Here is a 23453-nt window from a genome sequence, read left to right on the forward strand (position 1 = left end):
TTTAGATTTTATTTTACAATGTTAGACTTTCAATATAAGGATTTCTATCTATAAAATCCCCTCCCCCACTATATATATATATATATATATATATATATATATATATATATATATATTATACTCATGTAATCCCCCCTTGGCAATCAATAATTTGCAGGCATGGATTTTGATTCCATTCAACGAGCCTTAATTAATCTAAAGCTTCTTTTAAATTCTAGTAAGACAAAAACTGTGGTATTTTCTTCTACAAGGACAAATGCTACTAAAGAATTATCTTTAGTTACTTTAGATAACAGTTATTGAGAAAATTGATAACTATAAGTATCTGGGTATCTGGCTGGACAGTAATCTCGATTAAGGTCCATATTGATAATCCTGCAACAAAATTGAAATTCATGATTGGCTTCTTTTATAGACTCCGATGTTGTTTTTCTGTAGTTACAACAAAATAAAAATTGCATCACCCTTAACAACCCTTAACACCCTGGGCCCTATATCATGCAGCCTTGAGATATAATACGAATTCAAGTTACAGTACTCATCATTGTGTGTTGTACAGTTTGGTTGGCTGGACCTCCTTGGCTTTGTGAAGGCTGAAGCACTGGTATATTCTGTTATATAAGGCTATTCTTTGTAAATTACCTCCATATATAAATGAATACTTTATAGTCGCTTTTTGTAACTACAGTATTAGATCACATACATTTTTTGAATTTTACGGTTCCTAAAGTGTGTACAGAGGCTGCTAAAAGATAATTTGCCTCTTTTGCTCCTTGATCTTGGAATGATTTACAATCTAAACTTAAGTTGCAGTCCCAAATAACTTTAGTACAATTTAAGAGTAAGCTGCACGATTATCTAATGGAGAGTTGTGCATGTTCTAAGTAGTTGAGTAGACTTGTTACTCTTTGATTGTTGACGGTTTCACTGATTGTTGACTGTATTATTATGATTTGTTTGTGTCTTAAGTATTTTATTTTTGTATCTGAGTTTTTGTACCGTGTTTTATTGTGTTGCTGCTGCCTTCCTTGGCTAGATCGCACTTGTAAAAGAGATTTTAATCTCAATGTGCTTACCTAGTAAAGCAAAGGTTTAATATATATATATATATATATATATATATATATATATATATATATATATATATATATATATATAATATCTTCTTTCTTTTCATTTGGTCCATTCAGTTTATTATGGCGCATGTAAACCAATATTGACAACAGCAATAAACAACCTTCTGGTAGAATAATGCTATTCAGTGTAAAACTGGGGGAATTGCACTTAATGCTGTCCAGAATTGTCAGGCTGCTCTCTAGGTGGGCCACTAGGGCTAAATTATGTTTTATTTATTTTGTTGCCCTTGGGCCACCTTGTTTCAAATTGTGGAAATCCTGATGATTTCTGTGGGTTACTACTGCAGTTCAGATTAACAATAATTTAAAAAAAAAAGTTTTTTGTGTGTTTATTTATTTATTTATTTATTTTTAATTTAGAGCGACCAATTATTCTTTTTATTTATGAGTGTCCTCTGATCTCACAAGCCTAAAGCCAGAATAGCTTTTACACCGAGCATTCCAGAGCAGAGGCGGACGGGCTACCTATCCCAGAAGACAGATCAGCCCTGCTTTTTAGCCACTCTGAATGTACTCGGTGTCTGGCCAGTAGGGTTTGCTGTTGCACGATGAGGAGAATAAGACCCTGCCAGTTTCCCATCCCCACCCCTGGGAGCGTCAGAGCCAATGTGACACCCCCTTTGGAGTCTCCAGCAAAGTTCGGCCTTTTTGCACAGCCTGGAGTCGTCCAAGCTCTATGACTCATCCTGCGCTCCCAGCGGTATAATAAGATAATAATAAGATCTTTAGCTAGCCATCCAGAGGAAGGGCAGTCTGTTTAGCCATGGATTCCCAGAGGTTTCATTTCACACTGTATGTATCAATGGGTAACTACTATCAAAACAATGTCCTGCTTAGCTTCTGGTATCTAAGAAGGTCAGGCTTCATGGTGATAATGAAGTAATGCTTCAAGCTGATAAGGCAACACCTTTACTTTTAATGTGCATTGCAAAGCTGCATCTTTGAGAGTACTGGTACAGTAGGGCTGGCTTAGGGTTTGGGGAGGACAGTGGTTCACAACTACAAGGGTACTAGAAAATCTAGGGTATGTCTACAAACAAGGGTACATTAACTGTAGTGTGCCAACTGGTACAGTTTCTGTTTGAATACCGGGGCCTTTGTGGAGATGGAAGTCACATAGTAATGGATTTGGACATAGGTATGGAGTAGATGGTGTTGACATATATGGTCTTTCACATCGCCTGCACTGTACAACACAGAACTTTCCTTTTCAACATTGACACTTACACCTGTCCCTGCTTCCTATTTATGTAATTGATTGACAATGTTTTCTACTGAGGAATACCAAGAATAACAACTTGCATTTATGGCAGCCTTAGCTATGTCAAGAGTGATAATTCATACGAAGCAGTGTGCATGTTTCTGTGCATGCTTTAAAAAATGATTGTGAAGTCCCACTTATGTATCTATGCAAACCAGATACATAAAAAATAAGGATTTATGTTGAACATGACACATTTCCTATATGCTGTCCAATCCTTACGACAGGGCTGTCCAGTGAATGGCTGTTGAGCATATGGCTCACTGAGCTCCAAACTGAGGCTCTTCTGGTTTTAGAGATGGAGTTTGAACAAGTCAATGACAAATGTTTGTCTTTGGTAGAAGGTAAAAACTGCAACAAAAAAAAAATGTTAAGCACAAAAACAGTAAAACAATGTCTTAGTTTATTCTTATTTTTCCTGTATTTTAATTTAAGTAAACTACCTTTATTTATTTCTCATTCAAAAACACTAAAAGTTGCTGGCAGGCTGCTGTTGGCACCAATGTAAATGAAGCAGTTTGATAAATAATCAAGAAACCTATTTTAATTTAGAATATTGGGAGGGGTAATTTTGCCCCCTTTTGCTCCTCTTAAAAACACAGCACATTTTACACCTTGTATCTCAGAAACTGTTTGATACAGACTTCATATGTGCAGGGCTGTATAAAAACCATGGGTGGAATATTCTATTAACCTTGACCTCTGATCTTCTATAGCATGTTGTGGTTCAAACTGCTATGCAATATAAATAATTTTTCTGTTGATGGATACTGGGCTCAGCATATCCGAGACCAATATGCTGAGATCAAGACCAAGCCTGAGACCAGTATATATGTCAACTACATAGAAAGTAATATTCAATGGCTGGCTCATAGGCTTCAATAATTATATTCTTATGTTTTCACATACACAAATAGGATTGTGCTTCAAAAATTTCTTAATCTTTCACATCAGACTTTTAGAAATAATAAAGCAATACAATGCATTCACTTTTATTTGTTTATTATTATTATTATTATTATTATTATTATTATTATTATTATTATTATTATTATTATTATTATTATTATAAATATAAGCATGATATACAATTATACATAGGCTGAAGAATTGTGTTTGCTTGATACATTTTTCACAGTGGATTAGCAGAAGACACTGGTATAACCAGATTACAGTACTGTATACATTCTGCTTGAAATTAACTATTAGAATTGCTGCTTTAAACATTTCATTGCTCAACAATTGAATGTATTGTTCATTTTTGTATTGCTCACATTCTCTTTTGCTTGTACAGGATTGGCACATCTTCTAGTCTCTCATCTCTCTAGCCAATCAGTGTCTCGTTGCTATGGTTTTACCCATGGTAAATGTGTGGTCTATGTTGAGAGGACGTTAAATGCTACTAGAGTGTATTTTACATTTTTTTGTAATTAAACCATATTTTTTGTCATTAATAACTGTTTATGTCTATGAGTGCGTGTGAATTTGGGTGAAAATAAGGATATAAGTTAATAGAGCATATTGTCAAGACCGGACGTGTCGAGACCGAGATCAAGACCAAGACCAGACGTGTCGAGACCGAGATCAAGACCAAGACCAGACGTGTCGAGACCGAGATCAAGACCAAGACCAGACGTGTCGAGACCGAGATCAAGACCAAGACCAGACGTGTCGAGACCGAGACCAAGACCAAGACCAGACGTGTCGAGACAGAGATCAAGACCAGACGTGTCGAGACTGAGATCAAGACCAAGACCAAACGTGTCGAGACCGAGATCAAGACCAAGACCAGACGTGTCGAGACCGAGATCAAGACCAAGACCAAACGTGTCGAGACCGAGATCAAGACCAAGACCAAACGTGTCGAGACCAAGATCAAGACCAAGACCAGACGTGCCAAGACCAAGATCAAGACCGAGATCAAACGTGTCGAGACCGAGATCAAGACCAAGACCAAACGTGTCGAGACCGAGATCAAGACCAAGACCAAACGTGTCGAGACTGAGATCAAGACCAAGACCAAACGTGTCGAGACCGAGATCAAGACAGGACGTGTCGAGACCGAGATCAAGACCAAGACCAGACGTGCCGAGACCGAGATCAAGACCAAGACCAGATGTGCCGAGACCAAGATCAAGACCGAGATCAAGACCAAGGTGCCGAGACCGAGATCAAGACCCGACATGTCGAGACCGAGATCAAGACCAAGACCAGACTTGTCAAGACCGAGATCAAGACCAAGACCTCAAAATGTGACCTTGAGACCAAGACCAGGTCTCGAGACTCCATCTCTGGTGGACGCAGAGTTAAAAAGTTAAATATTATGCTATGATATGTTTTTTTTTTCACAAAAACACTAATCTCTATCTTTCTGATGCAGATGAAAACTGGGATGATGATCAGCTACTTGGATTTGAGCCTTGCAATGAGAACCTGATAACAGGCTGCAACATAATAAATGGGAAATGCGAGTGTGACAGCATTCGGACCTGTAATAATCCATTTGAATTTCCAAGCCAGGAAGCTTGTCTGTCGGCGCTAAAGAGGATCGAAGGTAAGCACCTATCTCCTTTTATGTCCTTATTAAGATTGCCTCAGTGTGTTCAGCTGCCTACAAATGGTAATCACAGCTAATTCCCAAAAAAGAAAGGAACTTGGGTATTTTCAATTAGTGGAATCCATTGACAATACCAACCATGTAATTGCAATCTGTCCACTTGATAAATCTATTGATCTTAAGCAGAATACAGAATCAGCATGTTCTAAGTTTTACAAGAAATGAAGGAATGAAGGAAATTGTCCAAACCTTCACAAGCTTTATCCTTTCCATAAAATGACTGAATGGAAACAGCTCAGTGTTTTCAGCAAAAACTGTTGACATTTAAAATTCACAAGCAAATGCATTGATTGTGTGCATACCATTAGCACAAATAATTTAGTGTGCAATTTCACTGAGTCCTTCAGACTCATTCTTAAGCATGATTCGCACAGGACTGAAAATCAACTGTCCTCAGTGTTGGTTCAGAAGCGGTGGATGTCTAGTAACCTCCCACACGTGGATTAGTTTTCATCAAGAAAATTTGGTAAATTCAAAATGAAATGTGATGTTATGGCCAGAGAAGGCGCTTTTGTGCATTATTTGTAAACAGTGAACCGGGTGCAAATAAATAATTTTGTTGTAACTTCTTTTCCAAAGGATAGAATAACCATTTTGTCCCTTGAGTGAAATGTATTTCCTTACATATCTTCAAATGCACCGTTCAAAGCATCAATTTTTTAATAGTCGCCAATTATGTTTTGTATTTTCCCCCAATCCCCAATTGGTTATGCCGAATCATTGTGTTTTGCTGAACTGTAAAATCTCTGGACAGATTGTACCAATTTTAATATTATATTATGGTTTATTCTAAAGTCTCGTGTTGCATTGATGCAAATATCCCGGAAATGTTGTATCAGTTCTAACATAACACTGACATGGTTGATTCGCACAGGAGTAAAAAGACACAGGACACCTGAGTTTTGAAATTTTACAGAAGGTCCCGATGTCCTGTAAAAAAATTGGAGCACCTCTGAGAAAACTATCTGGGATAAAAAGAAATGGAATGTTCGCACGGGACTAAATTTCACGATGTCTGTAAAAATTCTGAAACCACCTGTTTGTGTGGTGATTTTTAGTCCTGTGCAAATTAGGCTTTAGAAATGTGTGAAATTACAGCTATGTTCAACAGGCTGTAAATGCTTCAGAAGACATACTTGTGGTAATGTTATAAAACTGCAATAAGTGAGATTTTTATGCATTCATTTATTAGTTCAGGATGCGTACAGTAGGATATTAAGTGCCATTTACTCTAATCGTATGACAGGCAGTATGAAAACATATTTACAGGCTTTTAAGCTGAACAAATACTCTGCATCTTTACTTTAGCGGGTGTCTATTACTGTACCTTCAGATTGCTGTTTGTTTTGCTAGCGTTTTGATAACTACAGGTATTATGAGTGTTTCCTCTGTGTGCTGAACATGGAATTATATTGTTTTGTCCATTATGAAAACAACATGCCCATTTCTGGAACTTCTCTAGTATTTACCAATGACTGTAAACTCTCAAATGTGAAATATATTATTTTCTAAATGTTCTTTGTTACAGTCTGTATTGTATTTGTAGAAACAGTTTGTGCTAAACCAAACAAACAAAATAAAAAAGCAACATTTTGTCTGCCTATATTGTAGTCACTGAAAAGGCTGGCAGAAAGTAAACCAAATGTAGAATAACAGGTCTAAACTATTAATGAATGTAGTATGTGTATGTTTAAATACACCGTAAGGCAAACTTCATGTTTTATACAATTTGCAGGTATACAAATTTCCATACAAAGGAAACAGCTGGCAATACAGTGCTTGACAAACAGCTCTTGTTGTTCTAGTCTGGGGGTGTGGATGTCAGACTTTGCATGTTTGGTCTTGACCTGCCACAATTTGCAAACAAGGACATTGTTTGGGTTTGTGCTGGGGTGGTTATCACAGTTATAATCAAATCCCTTCATAACAGTGGCTTTGTTTCTGACTGCAAAGTAGTGTGTTGTTGCTACTGGTAGCTGTGAAAACAGACGAGAGGTTTACCTAAGTGGGATCTGCCGGTAATTGTCATCATCTTGAAGTTTTATTTAGCAAAGCTGTTACTCAGAGGAATGTGCAGAGGTGCGTTGGGGGCTTGACAGCCTGTGTCTGATTTAATTGGTGCCGGCTAACTAGATTTGCCTGATATACTTGCCACTACGTGTTGTGCTGAGCGCTGAAAAAGACTTGAATTGTTCAATATGCAAGCTTGACAGTGCTGTTAAAAAAAAGACTGCTGAATTACTCTGTTTTGCCACCTCTGCAATACAACAACAGGGTCTGGTTCACAACGACTCAGGGATCCCCCAAGGATAATTAAAAACAAATTAGTTTTTTGGAACAAGAGTCTGGACTGTTCAATTGGTCCCCTGGTTCCACCCAGCATTGATCTACTCTATACATTAATGGACCATACTTGTAGCCCAAATGGTACAGATCTTTTAATTTACCAGTTTCTCATGAACCCCTGCTCCAGATTATTTTCAAAAACATCTGTGATGACTAAGCCACTACCTTTGTAAAATCATATATATATATATGATAATATGATTTTTTTATTTTAATAGTATGTTGGTATGCATTCATACAGTTCTTATCTTGCACAAATGCTGAAGAAGGTTTTAGTAACTATAATAGTTACCTAAAGACGTCTTATCTCATGTCCAGAGTGAATCTTATTCTTCACAGATGTGTAAGATAGATCTGGTTAAGCTTTTGGTTGTTGTTGTGTAAGTGTTATTATACAGCAGTAGCCATGATAAGTATGGTGTGGTATTCTCCACGATAAAATTGAGGTCAATGCGATACACAATTAACATAATTGATCTAATTATTTGTTCAATTGGACATATTTCATATTTTTCAAGGTCTTTTACAGTTGATGATTTAAAAAATGCACTTGATTCAAGGTTCACAACCTATGAAACATTTTGAGACCTGGAGAGAAGTGTTACATTTGTCCAATTAATCAAATCATTAGACCAATTAAGTAACTGAGAGCTCGGGTGGAACAAAAACCAGAAGACACTGCGGCCCTCCAGGATCTGAGTTTGACACCCCGTCGTTAGGCTATCTGACGAGAAACTGGTTTGTCACTGATTACTACTGAAATACAATGTTTCACCAGCAGGTGTCACATGCTGAAGATCAAGTCGCTATAGAAATCAGTAGCAACATCTTTCTTTTTCTTGCACGATAGTGCATTATCCACTGCTTTCAACACCTTCACTTTAGTCTGCAAGAAAATTGCACGTTTTCGTGTGAGCACTATCACTATGACAACTCCAAATGCATCATAGGATATGTAGTCGCTAAACAGCACTACAGTAATGTGGATGCAAGTTAATACATTTCCCAATATCTGTTACAAGGCCGTAGCCAGCTATGAGGCACCCGAGGCACATGCCCGGTTAAAATCATACCAATAATTATTTATTTAGGCTCTCTTACACATTGCTTTCTCGCAAAATCAAATGCAAAAGCTTATTAGTGACTTTTCTTTTTTTTTCAAAGTAAGGCAAAGTAATAATGTTGACTAGTAAGAAGTACATAACAGCCTAATAATAAGATTAATTTGAAAATTATCTATTATGACTAAGCCACTACCTTTGCAAGGAATTGATCTTACTCATTTTGTAAAATCAACTATCATTTTTTTTTTTTTTGTTCCAGAACATTCAACAATAGGCAGGATCATGATATTAATAGTATGTTAGTATGCATTCATACAGTAATATATATATATATATATATATATATATATATATATATATATATATATATATATATATATATAATGCTCTAATTCAGTCATGGATAAGGCAAAGTAATAATGTTGATTAGAAAGAAGTACATACTAGCCTAATAATAAGGAATAAATACATTCCCTTGTTAGTCCACAATTTAGCAAATCCATCTTATTAATATTCAAATGCTAAACCGCTAGTGGAAGTGTCTTGTAAACTGCAGTTCTATACAATAGTCTTGAGGCCCCAAGTTGTGAATATTATTAGGTCATTTTAGGTAGGGGTTTGGGGGCTTGGACATGGCTGGCTATGGCCCTGCCTTTACACTCAGCAGTTCTAACCATGGTGTTTAGTTTTATTTACATTTTTATTCACTGGGAATGCTCCAAAATAATTCGATACTAATATGAAATTCGTGTTAAGTGAATTCTTATTTTAAGAAATAATTTCCAATAAACGACTGCTGGGACCTTTTAGAGAATTTGTTTTAATGAGAATTGACTGTATTTACATGTAGGGCCTATGCACTCCGGTCACTTCCCAAAGTGATATTTTCTCATTAGTCTTACAGAGTAATTATTTCAGCCTTTGTGATTATGTCCAAATCTTTTCCTTTACGACACTTTTCCAATTTAATTTGAAACAAAACACTGAAGTGAGAACAGATGCTGCACAGCCAGCAGTTGCTGCATGACAAGAAACGTGATCATGCAAACAGTTTGAAATGATATTAAATGGGGTGCAATTCAGCTGAATATCATAAATTTGATTGATATTAAGCACTGTGATAATAACTGAAGTGGTGATAATATGCAGAGTGTGACATTAAGTGGGTTTCCCTGTATTATTATTATTATTATTATTATTATTATTATTATTATTATTATTATTATTATTATTATTATTATTAATAAATGTAGGTTAAGATACATTATACAGAGAACCCTTAAAAGCGTTTCAATCAAAATGTCTTGTTTTCCATGAACAGTTTCAAATACTATCTGTTTGTTTCTGATTAAAATTAAAAAGTTTATTACTATCTGACAGGTAAAGGTCAACTGCAGCACAAGAGGTCTAGTCCACTTGATGCGCCCAACAGTAAGTGAATTTGATCCACTTGCTTAGACTAATGTTAGTATCATTGCAAATCCCAACTGCAGTGTACCAAAAGTTGATTAGATCATTGGGATCATCAGTTAAACTAAGTCTGATGCAGTGTACTAAATCAGATCCTTGTGGTCATAAAAAAATAAATTATCTTGCATGTGCCTTCATGGAAAAGTGTCTGCATGGAATATAGATTTTGCAGTTGTAGACTGGAGCAATGTTTCAAAACAGCTTGTTCTCAGTCAATGAGGATTGGTTATTACTGTGTTGGGGGTCCCCCTTCTGTTTCAGCAGCCTGTGTTAAGACTTTATTACGCCTTCCTACAGCTATGCAGCCTCTTGCAACCCTGAGCCAGTTCCAATCACCCTGGACTTGCAGCCCTTTTTAACATTTTTTTTTTTTATTTTACATCGGGTCCTTGCCATTAAATTATCTTCATAAAATCCACTGTTTGCATCAGAAACATGTCATTGGTTCCTGACTTGTCTTTTTTATCATAACTAACTATTGTGTAAGTGACTAATAATAAAACAAACTTATTGGAAACTTGGAGTACACCTTTTCCCCTGAATTTATTTATGTATTTATTGATTTTTTGCAGCTCCTCATTTAAAGAAGGAGGTTAATGGAAAACTAGAGTCCCTGGTGTGGACAGTGTAGTTTATAGTTTATATCCACTGGGAGAAGTCTTCAGAAATTGTTTACATGTATTGGTGAAGTTTGCTGCTATTTTTACTTCATTCAGTATGTTTACATGGCACAAGTATTCAAAATATGAAGTATTTGGAATACTAGAATATTCCGAGTGCTCTGTATACATGCAGGTGGAATTCTCCTATTCCTTTCATATTCTGCGTTTACATGGTAAACTGAATATTCCTTTTATGCCATTAACACATGCGTACCTTGCTTCCCACTGCAAACCAAGAGTGCTGATTGTAGTAGTTTGTTGATTATTGTAAAGAGCTGGTGGTGTGGATGTATATTTCTGTTATTTGTTTTTGTTTTTTCAAATATGGAATATGATATTTTGAGATTGTGTAGATGCTTGTGGGTCTTAATCCATTGCAATGTGTTCACGCAGACATCCACGCTTATGTCTTTCTTAATATAACAAGAAAAAAGATTGAAGATGAGTTGCCCCTGTTTAGCCAAGCACATCGTCAACAGAGCCTACAGTAAACAAATGTACAGTAGAATAATAACCATAGTAAAAAAATAAATAAAGCAAATACTGTGTGTGTGTATATATATATATATATATATATATATATATATATATATATATATATATATATGACTATGTAATCACATGCATAGTTTTCACATGCGTAATCACATGCAAAACTTTTTCAAAGAGCATTTGATTGAATTTGTGTTGTCGAGTGCTGTAATTGTGTCTGTATATATACAGACGTGCTCAAATTTGTTGGTACCCTTACAGCTCATTGAAATAATGCTTCATTCCTCCTGAAAAGTGATGAAATTAAAAGCTATTTTATCATGTATACTTGCATGCCTTTGGTATGTCATTGAATAAAGCAAAGAAGCTGTGAAAAGAGATGAATTATTGCTAATTCTACAAAGATATTCTAAAATGGCTTGGACACATTTGTTGGTACCCCTTAGAAAAGATAATAAATAATTGGATTATAGTGATATTTCAAACTAATTAGTTTCGTTTTTTGTGGAGGGGTACCAACAAATTTGAGCATGTCTGTATATATATATATATATATATATATATATATATATATATATATATATATATATATATATATAAAGCTCTGGAAAAAATTAAGAGACCACTGCAAAATTATCAGTTTCTCTGGTTTTACTATTTATAGGTATGTGTTTGGGTAAAATGAACATTTTTGTTTTATTCTATAAACTACTGACAACATTTCTCCCAAATTCCAAATAAGAATATTGTCATTTAGAGCATTGATTTGCAGAAAATGACAACTGGTCAAAATAACAAAAAAGATGCAGTGTTGTCAGACCTCGAATAATGCGAAGAAAATAAGTTCATATTCATTTTTATACAACACAATACTAATGTTTTAACTTAGGAAGAGTTCAGAAATCAGTATTTGGTGGAATAACCCTGATTTTCAAGCACAGCTTTCATGCGTCTTGGCATGCTCTCCACCAGTCTTTCACATTGATGTTGGGTGACTTTATGTCACTCCTGGCGCAAAAATTCAAGCAGCTCGGCTTTGTTTGATGGCTTGTGACCATCCATCTTCCTCTTGATCACATTCCAGAGGTTTTCAATGGGGTTCAGGTCTGGAGATTGGGCTGGCCATGACAGGGTCCTGATCTGGTGGTCCTCCATCCACACCTTGATTGACCTGGCTGTGTGGCATGGGGCATTGTCCTGCTGGAAAAAACAATCCTCAGAGTTGGGGAACATTGTCAGAGCAGAAGGAAGCAAGTTTTCTTCCAGGACAACCTTGTACTTGGCTTGAATAATGCGTCCTTCACAAAGACAAATCTGCCCGATTCCAGCCTTGCTGAAGCACCCCCAGATGAGTCAAATTTTCAGCTTTGCCCAACACCTGGTCGTCTAATGGTTAGACGGAGACCTGGAGAGGCCTACAAGCCACAGTGTCTCGCACCCACTGTGAAATGTGGTGGAGGATCGGTGATGATCTGGGGGTGCTTCAGCAAGGCTGGAATCGGGCAGCTTTGGCATGAATCAAGCCAAGTACAAGGTTGTCCTGGAAGAAAACTTGCTTCCTTCTGCTCTGACAATGTTCCCCAACTCTGAGGATTGGACCACCAGATCAAGACCCTGTCATGGCCAGCCCAATCTCCAGACCTGAACCCCATTGAAAACCTCTGGAATGTGATCAAGAGGAAGATGGATGGTCACAAGCCATCAAACAAAGCCGAGCTGCTTGAATTTTTGCGCCAGGAGTGACATAAAGTCACCCAACATCAATGTGAAAGACTGGTGGAGAGCATGCCAAGACGCATGAAAGCTGTGCTTGAAAATCAGGGTTATTCCACCAAATACTGATTTCTGAACTCTTCCTAAGTTAAAACATTAGTATTGTGTTGTTTAAAAATGAATATGAACTTATTTTCTTTGCATTATTCGAGGTCTGACAACACTGCATCTTTTTTGTTATTTTGACCAGTTGTCATTTTCTGCAAATAAATGCTCTAAATGACAATATTTTTATTTGGAATTTGGGAGAAATGTTGTCAGTAGTTTATAGAATAAAACAAAAATGTTCATTTTACCCAAACACATACCTATAAATAGTAAAACCAGAGAAACTGATAATTTTGCAGTGGTCTCAATTTTTTCCAGAGCTGTATATATATATATATATATATATATATAAACCCTTACATAATAAATACATTTTTCCTTTTTGTTTTGTAATTACTAGTCATATACAGCGCTACACTTAATAAATCATTGAATACAACATCTAGTTTTTTTTTATATACTTACCGTCAATTTTGTAATATGAGTAAAAAGGTGAGGAAATAAACACACCTACAGCAAAAGTACAGATGTGGGAAAAGCTTGCAAAGAGGAAAATGTACAATATGTGCTTGTTTCTTCTTCTAGTTTTAAAATGTTAAACTCAAGGCTGCGCTGAAGGGTTGCACTATCTCACAGGATGCACTTTCTCATGCTACACCGGGTCGGTGAAGACAAAGGGCGATTACCCAGTATGTCATTCACAAGGTTGCAGTAAGGAAAAACTGATAGATTCGCTCCACTTGTGTTCGTTTTTTTTTGGTTTGCTTTTTGCTTTATAGTACTGTGCTTTTAATACTTTACATCGATGATGAACTTGATCCACAGTTCTCTCAAATACCCGTTGTCACAAGGCTGGCTAAGTGGTGACGTCAGACCCAGGAAAGGAAACACAGGACGGTGAAATGGTAAATTAATGCGCTGATGCTCTATTTAATATCCACAAGACAGAAAATAAACAGTTTGAACAAAACACAGGACACGGCACTTTACGCCAACATAAAAAAAGACATACATAACAAACGTGGACAAACCCAAAAAACAAGTACCGCGCTGGTGCTTCCAGCGCGCAATAGCAGTTGTTATTAAATATCTCTTTCTCTCTCACCTGTTCTCCACTCACGAACACACAACCCCGAGTGAGTGCTACATGAATCTATATATACTGTTGTGCCGGGATTCAATTACTAATTAATTATTCACTTGAATCCCAGCACGTGAACTAATCTGTGCACTCCCGTGCTCACGTATTATGAAATACTTTAAATGCATGTGAAGTGATCCCCGTGCCTAAATACAATTATATATTTTAAACACTCATGCTCATTACCCACATTATATCCCGTGTACCAACTACAATACACCAACATTAACACACCACACGCAACATATTACACAAATGCACACAGGGGCGGGGCACATTGCTACACTCCTTCGTGATTTTTTCCGCCATCCTTTTAAACACTTCTACACATCTCTGTTCCTTGCCATCAAGATGTTTTACGGCTTTAAAATCCTTAGTAAAAGTGATGTCTCCTCATCAGACCAAAAGTAGCTGTGTTTTCTCACACGTGCCGTCATGTTTACTGCTGTGAGTATTTGTTATTGCACTTGTCTATTGTGGATTAAGCTTCATAGTTGGAAACATGCTGTTTACATGGCTTTATATTCCACTAGTATTCTGCATACTAGTGGAATATTCCACCTCCAATATTCCGAATATACAGAGTGGAATATTCCTCTTCATATTCCGAATATGCTGTTTACATGGCGGAATATATATTCACATAATTCAGTATTCCGAATACTAGTGGTATATTACTGGCCATGTAAACGCACTGATTGACAAACCTAGTGCCTTGACCTGAAAGTGATTCAGTGGGTAAGCTGTTCCACAAAGGAGCTGGAGTACTTGGGATTGATCAAGGAGAAACCATTTGCTGGTTTGCTTAGAGCTTGCGGGTTTGTGTCCTTAATAGTCATTGGGCCTTTCTCTTGTTTGATAAATACTTAAAAAAAACACAAAACACCAAGGCTCAGGGGTTTTTAAACTGCTGAATAACTGAAAGATGTATTTTCAAGTGGAAACAAAGGTTTAGCATATGTTTTTTATTTTCTTAATTTTTTTTTGCAGCTTCTTGGCAGAATGCCCTTTATACATATTTTGGTTATTCAAGGTTTCTACTAGGCAAAAGAATTAGCCTACGACAACATATCTGTCTTTTTCACAATCTTGTTTTACTTTAATTATTTGGTTACTGTTGTGTGTGGGATTCTCCATGTACTTCCTAGCACACTACCTGTAAGTGAGCTATCATTTTTAAATTGCTTTTAACTTGTCTAGAATTTGAGATAGTTTGAGTGAATAATTACATGGTACAGTACCTACAATCACACCACTTAAACAATCTGTAACTTTTCTGTATTAACATTTGTTTGTTTGTTAATGATGTTTCAAATACCTGTACTGTAAAAAATGTATAATAGCCATGGTGAGTTACTGTGGTTATTGAGTCCCAGTAGCTTTTACAATAGTAAAATCCAGAATGTTTTTTAATAAACAAATGACTATACTTTTATGTATATACAACACACCTACCTTCACCATGGTCAAGCTAGTAAAATGATGCCTCAAGTTAACAGCAGAGAAACCTTTAGTTGTCAGGGTTACTGGTTACTTCCCTCTAGGTTACTTTCTGCCAATACCAGGCATCAGTTATTGTAGTGTGCCTGATAAGCCTGTGGTTAATTCTGTCCCTGCCAACAATCACAGGTAAGTGGCCATCTGTATAAAGGAAGACCTAAAGCCTTTCTTTAGGGAGGGGGGTTAGGTGAGTATACCTGTGGGAAACTGGAGTGTAATTGTAAACGTCATAGTGAAGGTGAGTGCCCAGCCTGTTTTGTTTTGTGTAATGCTTTTCTTTTGGCCCTTGTGTTGTGTGTATTTTGTGCCTGTTTGTTTTTGTTCATTTTAAAGTGTGCTTTCCATGTAAAACTGTAGCTTTGTGTTACTGGGTCTCTTTACTGCCAGTAACATCCGGGATGTGATGCTATCCTGTCACAGCCTGCATTCACTGAGACTTAAAATAAATACATTTGTTCTGTGTTACCAAAAAATGGCTTCCAAACAGTATTACTGTTTAAAATGAGACTCATCTAGTTAAATGTTACTAAAACATGCGTGCAAGGAAAGCTTGTTTGTCCTCACTGAGTGAGAGAGAAATTCAGTGAGACGATGGTAATTTTGGAGCTTTTTTTTCTAATGGTCTCCTGACCTTCCTAAGCTAGAGGACATTAAAGGAAATGCCTCACATTCCACTGCTTGAGTTTGTGTCTTTATACTTTTTGGCAAGATTACAGCAGTGAATATGTTTGTGCTGGGGAGCTAGTTTTGCTGTTCACAGGCTTCAGTGTGCACAGAGGACAGAAACCCTGCCAAAAGCAACCTGTTTCTGCTCTCTGCTCTGGGCCCAGCGCTGTTGAATAGTTTGTTGTTTCAGTGGGTGGCTCATGCAAAGCAAAATAAATAAATAAAAATTACAAATATGAAAACAACAACTCCAGATTCTGGATCTGTTTCAGTACCTGACAAATAAGCCACATACTATACAGTAGAGCTTTGCAAGTCTATTCAAGTTCTGAAGTTAAGGTGGAGTTGGTAAAAAAAATGTGAAGAATGTGTTTGGTATGGCTTTATAGCTGTTATTCTGAATCTGTTTGGCTTTACATCTTTTCTCATCGGTGAGATTTTGTCTAAGTTATGCCTCGGTACATGAATCAAATAGTGCTTGCTTAATCAAATTAAATAGAAGGGTACTGGAATCAGAAGCAGTATAGGACATTTGTCTGAACTTGCGAAATAAGTGGTGCTACAGTATTAAACAGATGGGAAATAGTTCGAAAGGGTACTATGACTAGGTCCTGAGGCACACTGAACTGAAGAGAAACCAGACAGCAGGATTTTCATTATGATAAAATTGCTTTAAAAAAAACAAATACGTTTTAAAGTGAAAAAAAAAACTCCAAAAGTTTTGTATTTGAGACTTTGCAGGTCTAATGATGTGTACCATAAAAATAAGGCAAATATATTTTAGCAATTCCAGTGAACCAGTAATCGCCCACATCTTGTTTTTCCTCTTTTTTGTGCCTTGCAGCACTGGTCATCAGTCTCAGAAGGGTAAAAAATACATATCTTGATATAAATTGCACAATTTTAGAGCACATAAAACCATAAATAGACATTTAATATCCAGAGCACAGCGCTCTTTGTAAATTTAGAAGCAGTGGGAGGCTGTTGGTATGTGGCACTGTACAGCTTAAAAAAGTGGGGGGGGGGGGGGGGGGGAATAGTAGAAACTGCCTAGCATATGTGGAATGAATCTGTTGGTCTTACAGTCGCTTACTTCTTAATGGGTAGGTACAACACTTGCATAACAAATCTTTCATAGCAGTGGTGCTAAACTGCAAAATGTACAAAAACAGATTCTTCCAGATCACCCGAAACATGAGTGAACAACTGTCATACAGTAAAGAGTGGGGAAGCCCAACTTTGACCTCGTAGCCCCCAAGGGTATCCTTTTAGATTTAAGCACACTGGTTGAGAAAGATAGAGAAACTCGCACATGTGCTGTTGCTGGATGAGTAACTCTCCATTGGATAAAAGTACAACTTCAGTCTCCAGTGCTATGATACAAATCAAAAGCACGGCTTTAGTCATGAAATTACAAAAAATAAAGCATGAGAGAACAGAGATCGCTGTATTGGATTAGTTGCTGAAGTGTCACAGCCCAGGCTGGCTACCGGCAGGAATTTAAACCCAGAGACAGAAAGCTGCAGTTTAAGCGTGTGTCTGCATGTTTATTAAACACAAAAACAAACAGGAACAAACAAAACGCAGCATGAGGGCCAAAAAAAAAGGTTTAAACAAAAGAACAACACGCTTGTAGTCTGGGCATTAGCCTTCACTACCATGGTGCAAAACAATACAAATATCACAGCACAATCTCCTCCAACAAACAAAAGATTTAGCTTCCTTTTTATACATGTGGCCACCCCAGTTAGAACTCAGTTACCTAACTGGGGAATGGCCACACCTGTGCTTGCTGGCAGGGGTAGATGTAGCCCCATCTCTGCCAACCTTACATTCCCACACACACTCTTTAAACCAGCAGGGCTTCTGCCCTGCCATACCCCTACTGCAAAGTTCTGTCTATTATGTTGAACTGTATTCAGAGTTTCTCTCAGTAGGATTGGTATCTCCAGACAGCCAAAAAAAGCCAAAGTTTTAATGCTGTGATTCAATAATCCAAAAATGTTTTGATGGCTTTCTGCCATATAACCATGGCCAAAAGTTTTCCATCACCCTATAGAATGAACACATTTTGTTTAATAGAGTCAAGTAAAACCTGCTGAATAATGTTACGTTAACGTATTGAATTATATACCGCTTTGTAGTTTTCCATATACTTAACAAAAAACTAACAAAAATGGAAAAATGTGACAATTGGAAATCTAACATGAAATACAGTACTACTATTATGGCTTCCAGTAGACTTTTGCAATATCATTTTATAGTTTCTTTGATTACATGATGTTAAATAAAATATCTAAATTATGTTCATAGTTTGTCTTTTTTTTTTTAATGATGTCTGAATCATTTCAAAAGAAAGATTTTTCCTGAAAACTACAGTATCTCAGGGACTTGTAAAAAACAAAAGAATTATTTTTTATGTATGTTCCAATTATGTTAATTTTTAATAAATTGGTAAAACCAGAAAAAACGGAATTGGTCATTTTGAAAAACAGAAAAAAACACAATTGGTAATTTTAAAAAAATCAGAATGGAAAATCAGGAGCCCTATATTCTATGTGATGCAAAACTTTTGGCCATAGCTGTACATATATTTTTTACACCTTATGGTTTAGCATAAGTTTCATCTTGGCTATCAGTTGTTTCCTGCCTTTTGTGAGATATGCAGATATTTCTTCATTCACGTCTGCCAGTGAGCTCAGTTGTTTTGCTGCAACCTTTAGATCTTGTACATGTACCAAAGCATACTTCTGTCCTTTGTTTCCAAGGGTATGTCAGTGTGTCAGCCAATCAGTCGCTGTTACATCTCTGTGCAATTTAGACAGGTTCAATCAGTTAATGTGCGTAATCTAATATACAGAACAAAAATACTGTGAGGAAAGATGTAAACATGTATTGCTTTGTGTTTAATAAACTGACAAAGAAGATATTAGTACAACATTGTAGTTTTCTCCCTTTTCTGATTTAAAATAAGAATGTCCAAAACCAAGGCATTTTTGGCTCTTCAGATATGACCTTTAGTACTGCCTTACTAATATTTATCTCTCCTGAAGTTTTCACTTGACAACCTCCATTTTTTTAGTGCCATTTGATAGACTATACATGTCACCCCAGGCAAAGTCACTGATAATGGTCAGCCACCTGTATGTGTGACATTTGGCATTTATCTTAGAGGCTTCTTACAGCTACAGTATTTGGAATGAGAATCCTGAAGAGGGGGGCTCCAACAGCTTTCTCTGATTAAGCAGCTGTTTGTCAGTACAGGGTATACAGTGGAATTCACTTTCAAACTGGGCTGATAATATTACTTTGAACTTGTCATACATATTGCTTTTATTAATTACAAACTATGGCTAAGGGGTATTTAAAATAAAAAGCCCTGCTGTTCAGTAAAGCTTCCCATCATACAGTAAGAGAACAACTTCTTTCAAAAGTGTCAAACCTTTGCTATCATTCTTTAAACTATTCATTTAAAGCATACTGCCTCTGAAAAGTTTAATTGAATGGTGCAATAGAACAGGGAATTAACATGGATGCTGCATTGTTTGATTGAATATCCCCTTTAGTGATTTCCTTAGACCTGTTAGCTAGTATGCATTAAAATGGAGGAGAACTGGTCTTTTAGTACCTGTGGGAGTTGTGTTGTTAGAGCAGAAAAGTAGGGATTATTGGTATCCAGTCTTAAAGGGCAGAATTCATCTGTTTCTTTTTTTTTTCTTTAGATCACTCATGTCAGGAAGATAGATGCATATTCTAAACCAATCACTCAGTGCTGCTGCACACCAGAAGCATTTGCAATTGAAATCTCCACTGTATTTGCTTTTCCTTTTGCGATAAATTGACAAATCACAAACATTTTTTAAATATATATGCATTGGTAGAGAGAGGGTTACTAATTTGTTATTGATGTATATTATATTGTGTGACCAGAAGCTATGGGGCTTCATTGATCACTGCTGTTTTTAGAAGTCTCTGTGCGCTCAGGGCAATGTCAGGTAATGATAACACAATTCTGTATTACGAATGGGGATCAATAAAGCCGAGAAGGATTGATCTCAAGTGGGTTTGAAGCGGTGTCTGTTAACTTGTTTTAGATTGAGATCGCTACCACTTCTGATAGCATGAGATTTCGGAATTGACACAAATTTTGCTTTCACTGTGCTAAAGTCAAGGTGTCTCTCCTTGTTAAGGTATTTTCAGCTGCTTAAGTTCATGCTCCTATATAAATTAAAGACAAGAAACATACATTTGTAAGCTCCTACAGGTACTGCAGTTGCAGACCATGGCTCTTCAGTTGATAGAGTGGCAAATAGGAGGGAGGAAACCTGTGTGACTGCAGCTTAAAATATCTTCATGGAATGCAAATAAAACAAGATTTATGGTGAAGTAGAGTGAGCAGAAGGCAAAACTGTGAAATAATACAGAAAATGAACAGCACTGGTTCCAACTTTTTCTGTGGTCATAATTTTAACCAACTCATCCTTCTGGGCAGCAGCCCAGGTAATAGTATATGAGTCGGATTTACTTCAGTGATTTTAGGTATACTCTTTATCGTCCCAGCACTACATTTTCACATCAATTCACTGATTATTTTCTGATCAAATGGATGGAGATGCATACTTGCATTGAAGGACAGTAAACTGAAGACTTTTTCAAGTTACTTTATGGATTTGTAGACCTACAGTGGGTTTTTGTATGTGGATGAATAACATTTGTTATGCTTCTCAGTAATATGAATTATTGCAGCAGTGTGGAGTAGTGGTTAGGGCTCTGGACTCTTGACCGGAGGGTCGTGGGTTCAATCCCAGGTGGGGGACACTGCTGCTGTACCCTTGAGCAAGGTACTTTACCTAGATTGCTCCAATAAAAACCCAAATGTAGAAATGGGTAATTGTATGTAAAAATAATGTGATATCTTGTAACAAATGTAAGTCGCCCTGGATAAGGGCATCTGCTAAGAAATAAACAAATTGTTGTGACCCCAGACGTGATTGTTTCTTTTTACAAAAAGTACAAACTGTCCGTGAACCAGGTCTTATTTATTTCTTATGGTTATAAATGGACACATTTGCAGACGGGATCATTTGCTTAGTTGGTCTGAAGCTGGTGCTATTTTTAATGGCAGTCTTGAAAGTAAGAATTCCATTCAGCATGTCTGTAGACAGTTGTTTTTATAAGGTTCATAAAAAAAAAAAAAAACTCCAGTTTTCATCAGCCTCCAGATCACGTCTTAAGATACGTCAAGTCAGTCACTTGATACTCCATAAATTCAAATTCTCGGCTATCCAGCATATTTCTAAGAACATTCTGTGAGAAAAGCATTGCAAGCTGGACGATGTCTCCCCAGCTCTCTGTGCTTTGGCTATTTGCTTGAAGAATGTGTACTATTTTCAGTACAGTATTGTTAATTGGCATTCTTCTAACTGTTTGGAGTGTTTCCTTGACAATGTTAAAATTCACAAATGCTGGTAATACTGAGGTCAGAAAGAGGAAATATAATTTGTAACTGGGTCCAACAGCTGCTGACCAATTTGGTCCACTGTAACTAGCCTGTTTTTATTTTTATTTTTTTATTCGTTGATATAAAGCAATTTACCAGGGCATCATACTGGTTTAGGACTCTTTGAACACACTCTAAAAGTCTAAGCCATCGAGTTGAACACAGCTTCAGGATCTTAAGTGTGTTGCTGCCGTTTGCAACTGTTAGATGACAGTGGAAATCTCTGCACAACTGCTCTACAGTCTTTGGTAGCGTCTTGCATGCATCGACAGAACACAGTGCAGCAACACTACAGTGAATGTGAAAAGGATTAGGCTGCACTTAATTTAAATCTTGACAGATTTTACCCCAATTATTACATTAGCTCCATCTGTTCCAAGTGCCATTAAGTTTGAAGGAGGTATGCCATATTTTTCGAAGCAGCACATTATTAAAGCAAAAATGATTCTGCATCAGCTTTGGAAACGTCCACTAAACGATAGAATTCATACTGTACATTTCCCATCTCCTAATCAAAATATATAATATAATGTGCAATATTTCTTGGTTGTGGTAGCATCAGTGGACTCGTCTATTAGCAATGTAAATGGCAGTTTGAGTTTCAGTCAGCTCTTTTGTTAACTCTTTGCTTAAAACACTGTTCAGTATCATTGTCAACTTCATTCTTTTATAGCGCACTTGTTTAGCAATTTTGTGAGTCAGTAAACTGTCCCCGGTGAAAGCTCCAAAGCAATACAAAACATACCATCCTATATTTCGATCCAAAATCAGATATTTGTTTTTTTACATGTTTTAAATAGTGTTTTTACTGACTGTCTGTAACTTTACGGATGGTTGGCAACCTTGCCATGAACTCGTAGAAGCTCATTCAAGAAGAGAATTGAACTTGCTGCTCCTATGTTGAAGCCAATTCCTAGTAAAACCTATGCTTATGTGCCTTCCAGCCTGATGAGAGCAAACATTAAAATGTTTCTCTCTCTCTCTCTCTCTCTCTCTCTCTCTCTCTGTGCTGCAGAATTCTTTTTTTAAAAGATACATCCTTTTGATATAGTGACATATGCGTTCGTTTTGATGGCATATTAAAACCTGGATTGCACTCTTTTAATGATGCTTTTTAAAGTGAGTCTGAGTGCTACTATAACACTGCATTGCTGCTCCACTCACCTCAGACTACAGGTCAGGTCAACGTCTTTGACATTTGAGAAGGCGGTCCCTTCAATTCTACAACTGCGTGCTGCTAACTCTCCACATACAACCCATGCTGGTTTTTGTTTTCAAAAGGTGGTACCCAACTCAAAAGGATCAGCATCCCCTATGGATTGGATTGCAGGGCCCTCTCACATTCCCTAGTCTAGAGACATTTTAAACAAGGATCGAGGTTGCTGCTGCTGCTTCACTTGGGGGTTGTTTAAACATATCCTGTCATCATTCCTCCTCGCGTTCTGCTTGGTAAAGAGGCTGCCAGAGGGGTAGGCAATGCAGCAGACTAAACCAGAGCCCCACTGGGCACCCTATTGATGTAACTAGAGAGCCACTTAAATGCAGAGCAGTGGTGAAAACCAGGAGCCAGCCAGGAGCTGCTTCGTCATCAATATTTAGAGCATCGGATGACTTGAGTCAGGGGCCATCCAAATTCCAGCATGAGAGGGAAGTGTTTTTCTGCGATAGAGGCATACTTTAATTCAGACCCTTAGATGAGAGAAAAAAATAGGGTAAATGAGAGGGACCATTATTATAGACACACTTTCCTTGTTTATGATAAGGAAGAGTATTCCAT

General features: G+C 37.0%; 1 protein-coding gene across 2 annotated transcripts in view; it reads left to right on the forward strand.

The window, feature by feature from the left end:
- crim1 (cysteine rich transmembrane BMP regulator 1 (chordin-like)) overlaps positions 1-23453 on the forward strand; it is a 285572-nt gene that overhangs the window by 2549 nt on the left and 259570 nt on the right. For both annotated transcript variants that reach the window (XM_059025390.1, XM_034017044.3), the window contains exon 2: positions 4778-4951. In XM_059025390.1, coding sequence (XP_058881373.1) covers positions 4778-4951 — 174 coding nt within the window. The remainder of the gene's footprint in view (positions 1-4777; positions 4952-23453) is intronic.

This window comes from Acipenser ruthenus, chromosome 6 (assembly GCF_902713425.1).
Source record: "Acipenser ruthenus chromosome 6, fAciRut3.2 maternal haplotype, whole genome shotgun sequence".
NCBI lineage: Eukaryota > Metazoa > Chordata > Actinopteri > Acipenseriformes > Acipenseridae > Acipenser > Acipenser ruthenus.